At 48.9% G+C, this 8473-nt stretch overlaps 1 protein-coding gene across 1 annotated transcript; it reads right to left on the bottom strand.

The window, feature by feature from the left end:
- Positions 1–4966: 4966 nt before the first annotated feature.
- Positions 4967–6499, bottom strand: IUM83_10579 (CAMK/CDPK protein Kinase; the record flags this gene model as incomplete). Its single annotated transcript, XM_067935091.1, has 1 exon — positions 4967–6499. One exon carries the CDS (start codon positions 6497–6499, stop codon positions 4967–4969), a length of 1533 nt encoding a protein of 510 aa, XP_067791550.1.
- Positions 6500–8473: the final 1974 nt, after the last annotated feature.

Genomic DNA, 8473 nt, shown 5'->3' with positions numbered 1-8473 from the left:
AAAGGGATATTATGGCGCCCACCGATTTCCTGCGCTTAATACAGTAATACTGTACTATAGACCCCCACTCTATGAGATCGCGAAAACTGTAAGCGGCGCTTATAGCACGACGAACAGACTCACAAATAACAATATTTCAGAACTCTTTTACTTGAAGTAATTATTTAAAGAGTAGCTACAATATCTGCGGTGTTTGCTAATTGATTCCTGTATGGATGTGAACGCAGAACAATGCAGATTGCCCTTTATCAGAATGAAGTCCGCGTGTTGAGCGGATATTATGGTGAGTTACTGAACAGAGTAACTCATGCACTTCACTTCCGCAATTCTTGACGAGGGGCGACCACGACGTGCAGAGTGCGGTTGACCAACCAGGCTGCACGAAAAGCAAACCATCGGCTGCAGCTAAAACCTAACTCCAAAACTTGTAACTCCAAACATCAGGAATCGTAGGTCCCGAAACGTTCCTGTTTGATCAGCAATTTTTGCAATCTATCCGTTTAAGTAGGCACAGTTCTGCATATTGTATTGCATTAAAGTTATAGTGGCTTTTACGAGGGGGGGGGGGGGGGGGCTTCATCTTCAAATACTTCAGTTGTATATTTCGAGTTTTACGTCTGTGGATACTGTTTTACCAACAAAAGCAAACTTCTTTTGTTTGGGGTTTTCTACATTTTTTCAGCTAATCTCAATAGCTCGGCAGACCGCTGGACAAATGGACGAACAGCTCTCACGCACGTATCAATCGCCCTCGCTCTAAAATAATCACCACTTTGTCGACACGAGTGCAAACACTTGGGTCCTTGTAATCCTGACTCCGGCATCCGTTTATCATATTTATCGGTGCTTGTGTTCCCAATGCAGCATCAGCGTAAACTCCAATGCGATAAAAGTGGGTATGACGCAAATTATCCGCCACCCCTTGTATTCTCCTCATGAATCGACGGGTGTTTATTAAAAATGTTCGTCTTGAAGTGAAGTCGTCACAAGCAGGTGCACAAGCGGGTCAGAATCTACAACTCTTGCCAGAATATCTTCCACACCATCACCCGATAGGTGACAGCAGTGGCACTCCACCGATATTCGTCGTCCAAGACCATTATACCGAGCATTTTTCATTTCGACTGTGCACGATGTCCCCAAATTCAGCCGAGTGTCATTGAGAAAATCAGGCCAGACCTGGTTGGGCGGTGCTAGAAATGGCACCTTCAGTGATGATAACAGTTGTGTCATTTCGTCACTGAACCACACGCGATTTCTGCATATCTGGCTCAAACAACAACGCGCTGAAGAAACACTCGAACGAGATTCCAACAAACCCATTGCGGTGGCTGGTCATCACAATAGTGCCAGCTGTCCTTGAAGCGCAATTCATCGTTTCCCGACTGATTCGTGTTGCGAGTTTTCACTCGTAACCACCCTGATTGTTCCGCATTAATGCACGCCCGGCTAAACGATATCTCGTTCCCTTGTTCATCTCTCAACAGGCGGAAGTATTTGCCTCCCATCAGACACAGATAGAGTAGTGCGTCCTTTTCCAAAGGTGGACTTTGCTACGGCATTTCCACGGCGTGTTCAAGCTGCTGAAAAAGGTATGTGTGATCAGTGCTCACTGTCCCTGACCAAGTCATCACCTTCAGGACTTAAGACCATTTTATCAAGATTTTCTGTGGAGCTTCGGATTCATCGTAATAATCTGCCGCCCCGTTAGCTGGAAAACCCAATGTAAACGATTTTTCCTCATGAAGCCGAGCGCAGTGTCCGTCGATTAAGCACCCGTCATCACCCATATAGCCCGGTGTTAGAACAACGAGAACTTGGCCAAGGAGAAACAACTCGGAATGCATCTTTGGGTTAGCGAACTGTTTGGCCAGCTCTCCAGCCATTCTATCCAAGTATTCAATCCGCACAGTTGTTGCCTCGAGCCCGTTTTCAATCGCGTAGTCTATCGCCAATTCTGCAAAACGTGGTCTGCTGTGTTGAATAATGGTCCGTAAATCATTGTCCGGGCTCGTGACGAATGGACCTCAAATATATGGGAACGAAGGCAACACAACACAACACATAGTTCGCTAACCCAAAGATGCATTCCGAGTTGTTTCTCCTTGGCCAAGTTCTCGTTGTTCTAACACCGGGCTATATGGGTGATGACGGGTGCTTAATCGACGGACACTGCGCTCGGCTTCATGAGGAAAAATCGTTTACATCGGGTTTTCCAGCTAACGGGGCGGCAGATTATTACGATGAATCCGAAGCTCCACAGAAAATCTTGATAAAATGGTCTTAAGTCCTGAAGGTGATGACTTGGTCAGGGACAGTGAGCACTGATCACACATACCTTTTTCAGCAGCTTGAACACGCCGTGGAAATGCCGTAGCAAAGTCCACCTTTGGAAAAGGACGCACTACTCTATCTGTGTCTGATGGGAGGCAAATACTTCCGCCTGTTGAGAGATGAACAAGGGAACGAGATATCGTTTAGCCGGGCGTGCATTAATGCGGAACAATCAGGGTGGTTACGAGTGAAAACTCGCAACACGAATCAGTCGGGAAACGATGAATTGCGCTTCAAGGACAGCTGGCACTATTGTGATGACCAGCCACCGCAATGGGTTTGTTGGAATCTCGTTCGAGTGTTTCTTCAGCGCGTTGTTGTTTGAGCCAGATATGCAGAAATCGCGTGTGGTTCAGTGACGAAATGACACAACTGTTATCATCACTGAAGGTGCCATTTCTAGCACCGCCCAACCAGGTCTGGCCTGATTTTCTCAATGACACTCGGCTGAATTTGGGGGACATCGTGCACAGTCGAAATGAAAAAATGCTCGGTATAATGGTCTTGGACGACGAATATCGGTGGAGTGCCACTGCTGTCACCTATCGGGTGATGGTGTGGAAGATATTCTGGCAAGAGTTGTAGATTCTGACCCGCTTGTGCACCTGCTTGTGACGACTTCACTTCAAGACGAACATTTTTTAATAAACACCCGTCGATTCATGAGGAGAATACAAGGGGTGGCGGATAATTTGCGTCATACCCACTTTTATCGCATTGGAGTTTACGCTGATGCTGCATTGGGAACACAAGCACCGATAAATATGATAAACGGATGCCGGAGTCAGGATTACAAGGACCCAAGTGTTTGCACTCGTGTCGACAAAGTGGTGATTATTTTAGAGCGAGGGCGATTGATACGTGCGTGAGAGCTGTTCGTCCATTTGTCCAGCGGTCTGCCGAGCTATTGAGATTAGCTGAAAAAATGTAGAAAACCCCAAACAAAAGAAGTTTGCTTTTGTTGGTAAAACAGTATCCACAGACGTAAAACTCGAAATATACAACTGAAGTATTTGAAGATGAAGCCCCCCCCCCCCCCCCTCGTAAAAGCCACTATAACTTTAATGCAATACAATATGCAGAACTGTGCCTACTTAAACGGATAGATTGCAAAAATTGCTGATCAAACAGGAACGTTTCGGGACCTACGATTCCTGATGTTTGGAGTTACAAGTTTTGGAGTTAGGTTTTAGCTGCAGCCGATGGTTTGCTTTTCGTGCAGCCTGGTTGGTCAACCGCACTCTGCACGTCGTGGTCGCCCCTCGTCAAGAATTGCGGAAGTGAAGTGCATGAGTTACTCTGTTCAGTAACTCACCATAATATCCGCTCAACACGCGGACTTCATTCTGATAAAGGGCAATCTGCATTGTTCTGCGTTCACATCCATACAGGAATCAATTAGCAAACACCGCAGATATTGTAGCTACTCTTTAAATAATTACTTCAAGTAAAAGAGTTCTGAAATATTGTTATTTGTGAGTCTGTTCGTCGTGCTATAAGCGCCGCTTACAGTTTTTCGCGATCTCATAGAGTGGGGGTCTATAGTACAGTATTACTGTATTAAGCGCAGGAAATCGGTGGGCGCCATAATATCCCTTTGTTATGCGTAGATGCGAGTCTACGGCATCGTACTAGCTTGAAGTGCGATAGGGTGATAGCGCCGTAGTTGCTACGATGAAGTTGGTGATTGACGAGAGTCATGGCTCCTCAGGTCCAGACTCCAACGAACTGACTTATTAGCCAGGGCTCTCAATTGCGATTCGCATTTCCATCGTTCGATGATCAATGCTATTTTGTTTTCCTTCCTTCCTTATTGTTTACAGTATGTCCCAATAGAAGACTACAGTATCTGAAGGACATAGTAGCTAAAAACAAGAACATGAAGACTGCGCCCCGCTCATAGCTCTCGTTCTTGAAAATTTCCCTAATCCTCGAAAAGCTGATTGAAAGCATCCAAAGCGGTAGATGATGGTACTGTAGCAGCTATTTCCGCAACGAAACGAATGCCCAGTCGCAGTCAGAGTCAGCAATGTGTTCGGCATCACCATCACCTAACTTCTGTTATGATAACGAAGGCTCTCTCTCTCTCTCTCGCTCTCTCTCTCTCACAGTAGACTTATGCAGATGATACGTTACTCGAAAAAAACGATGTTGTTTTCAGTCTTTCATTAATACCACTGCAACTGTGGCTCCTTCCTGTACTCACGAGGGATTTTCTTCTGTAAAACAAGTTAACATCGAGGTGTTAGAATCTACTGAGTGCATTATGTTCGAGTTGAACAGGATTATATATCTTGGACCCTAGTTGGGTTCATTTGTAATTTTGGTTCAGTAAACAAACCAAACCACTTGGTTTGGTTTGTTCTAGGCGTACGTTCTCATACAGGGTCTGGGTGAGGACATGGTTGAGAGGAGGCGCAGCAGGATCATGGGACTTCCGAGTCAAAAACACCTTTTTCTTACCAGACCACACAGAGCAACTTACATGCTATCTCAGTATAACAATTTGTATGATAACCTTAGCAATCTGAGCTGCTACGCAGCTTGGCTTCCTCATTTTGCTTGTGGATTGATTGAGGAGTAAGGACTCCCAAATAAAATATTTTCACACTGCTTGCTACGTTGCTCCTGTTTAAGCCTGCACTACTGAGATCGTGACTTCGTTTTCGCTGATGAGTTTGGCTTTGATTGTTCCAGGCTCTTCCAAATTCCCGTTACTGGTCGAACCTGGGGTCGAACTCGGGGTAGATCGATCTGCTGTGCTGTCCACTGTGCTTTCAGTGGTCGTTGTGCAGAAGCTCTGCGACATCATGGCGGGTTTTTCCGGGCTGTCTGCGTGGGCTGCACTGTCCGAGGACGTGTCTTCCTCGATAAGTTTTGGGAGTGGGGATCCAGGCACTGCAAAGAGGCCTTTGAACGCCTCGAAGTCAACATACCCATCGCCTTTACTGTCGACGGAAGCAATCATCTCCTTCACCTCCTCTGCCATCATCGAGTGTTTGAACACATCCTGGAGACCAACAATCGACAGGCGGCCCTGTTTCTCGCCGTCGAGGATGCCGAAGGCCTCCTTGATCGTGTTCTGGCCGATATCCCGCTGATCCATGACGGCAGCCATGAACTCTAAAAAGTTTATGTGCCCGCTCTTGGACTGGTTGATACGCTTGAAGAGCTCGCCAGCGTCCGCATGCGAGATGCCACACTCCACCAGAGCGCTGCAGAACTCGTCGTGCGAGAGAGAACCCTTCTTGGTGCGGTCCATGGAGTGGAAGACCTCCGCTGCCATCTCCTGCTGGATATGATCCTCCGAGATTCCGAGAGCCACCGACAGCAGCGCCGTCTGTTTCATCTTGCGGCACTGACTGAAGCTCAGCATGTTGGTGAGCAGCATGCGCTTGTCCGTCTGCAGACGCGCAGCGTTGGAGCCGTCCGTGCTGGCCACGTCACCCTCGGAGAACCACTTGTGGTCCAGCGCCTGCTCCGCCGACAGTCGCTGGTCTACGTTCTCCTTCACCAGCGACTTGATGAAGTTGATCGAGCTGGGCGAGAACTTGGACCAGACGTCGTTCTCAAAGATGAGCACGCCGTCGTAGATGTTGCCCATCGTTTCATCCATGGTGGCGCCGTGAAACGGAGACACGCCCGTGAGCAGCTCGAAGCAGATGACGCCGACGCTCCACAGGTCGCACTTCTCGTTGTAGTCGCCGTCCAGCACCTCGGGAGCCACGTAGTCGATCGTCCCCAGGGGCTTGACGAGCTTTTCGCCGCGCTTGAAGCGCGTGCTCAGCCCAAAGTCGCACAGCCGCAGCGACCCGGGGTTCTCGGCGTTCTCGAGCAGCAGGTTCTCGAGCTTGAGGTCCCTGTGCGTGATGAAGTTGGAGTGCAGGAAGGCCAGCGCGCGCAGCAGCGCGCGGATGATGCGGCGCACGTCGCTCTCGGAGAACTTGCGGTGCTCCTGGTACAGGTGGTCGTACAGCTCCTTGCCCTTGCAGAGCTGCATGATCATGTACATGTGCTGCTTGTCCTCGTACGAGCCGATGACGCGCACGATCTGCGGGTGGTGCAGCCGCTTGAGGATGTTGACCTCGTTGCGCAGCGCGTCGCGGTCCACCTCGTTGAAGTTGATTAACTGGGACGCAGAATTGTCGTAGGGAAGTTTATCCATGTAGTCGGTGCTTGCATCACAATTTATCCAAATAGTCGGTGTTTGGGATCGCGACTTTTCATTGGAGGAAATTCTGTCTACATATAGCACGGACGTTAATGCTACCTGTGTTATTAAAACACTTTCGGAGATGCAACTACTTCAGACGCTAACAGCTGCGGGACACACACTGCTGGGGGATGAGTTCCATGACCATCGGCATGTCAATAACCTGCACCCGATGCAGGGTTCGAGAGCATATATTGATTCCATGCCGGCCCTTACTTGCTGCTATTTGGGGTGCTTGAATTCGCGTGACGTGCAGCTCCGTCCGAGTCCGAGCCCCGGAGGACAAGTTGTGCAGTTACGGTGACCTGCGGATGCACCCGGACCACAGACAACGTTGAAGGTACGGAAGCAAATATCCAACCCGGAGAGTATGTTGTAGGAAATAGTCCCTTCGCAGCATGCAACGTTGAACATCTGCACGAAAGAAGCAGGTTTTTTATTACATTTCGTAAAGCATCTTTCAAACTATATACTCATGATCACATTTGCAACTCGTCATGGCTGTCCACGTCTCGGCACCAGCATGTTAAGGCAGCTATTTGCACCAGGAAATAAGCGCCACTGTCATCGATATAATCTATCAACCAAAAAGGGTAGTCATCCCTCAATAACAGGAGCAAGCAATCTTTATGTGCGATAGTACCTCACCTCGTTTCTCAACACAGCGCTATAATATAGTATATTATACTCTGCAACCACGCTCTTGGTTCCGCCTGCTCAAATACAGTAGCAATTATGCTAGCCACCGCTGCGTAACAGTAGCAAGTTAGCTACGGTGCGCGTACTACCCTCCATATGATTGTCTACCACCTATTCGATGTTTGGCGACATCATAAGAAGTTGTTGGTGGCTCCCCCAGTATCATACAGCTACAGAAGCAAGCATGTAGTTGTCTTCAATCTGACAACGGGATCCTACCTCTTCGGACTCCAGAAGGCAGCACCTTCCCACCCTTAGCACCGCTCTCACCCTCATGTCCTGTTGTCCATCGCTTCGATAGCTAGATCAGCGGAACAGACAACACGTGTGGTATCATGAAGGTGGCGATTACCTCTGCTGTGAATCTCAGCACCGAATATTTGGATAAACTTTCTTGACGTAGTGTTGGCTAGGCGAAACTAAATCAAACCTAAGGCTGAGGTATCCATCTATACACGCGGAACTGCGAGTTGAACGTCGTCATTAACAGGTTCAGGGAACCCCAGGCGGCGCAAACTGTCCTGATCTCGTCATTATCAAGATTGAACTCGGTTGATCGACGACAGAGGTGCAGGTAGTGTTGCTGAAACGAGCAGCTCAAGCGGTGAATGTTTGGGCTGATCGCACGCACACCGTGGAAATAGATAGCGTTCCGGAGGCACCATAGCGCGTGAAACACGATAGCTGTGTGGATGCGCCATAAAATGAGAAAAATCTCACGAAGAGGGCGCCAGTCGTCATGGACATCGCGGCCGGACGGGAAATTCACCAGCTTCCACCCCAGGGAGCATCGAAAAGCTGGAGCCCACGGTTCCCAGACCTTCTGCTACAACCCCTGGACGGGGTCACACTCGAGGAAGCAAAGTATAGCAGGCTCAAGAGCCAGACAACCGGGGTGCACACAGAGTTGTGCCAGCGGTGAGCTGAGCGATACAAATACAGATCCTCCATCCCGACAATCGAATCCATCACAGATCTCCTCGTTACTTGCGTCCGGCGACGCAGAATCGCACTGGTGTCCAAGGCGCTGGATCAACGCTGCTCATCCACAAAAGAACATCGCCGCTCATGCTCTCGAGCACGCTGCCACTGTCACCGGTCGCCAGAGAAGGCGAACGAACTTACCGTCACGTCGCTGCTCGAGGCATTCGCGTCGGTGCCCAGGCTTGGCCAGGCCATTCGCGTCCAAATTCGGTCTATTTGTAGTTATCCCTACGAAAAACTGAT

The sequence above is a fragment of the Phytophthora cinnamomi genome, assembly GCF_018691715.1.
Source record: "Phytophthora cinnamomi strain GKB4 chromosome Unknown Contig39, whole genome shotgun sequence".
NCBI classification, from domain to species: domain Eukaryota; phylum Oomycota; class Peronosporomycetes; order Peronosporales; family Peronosporaceae; genus Phytophthora; species Phytophthora cinnamomi.
This window is presented reverse-complemented; position numbering and strand designations above follow the sequence as displayed.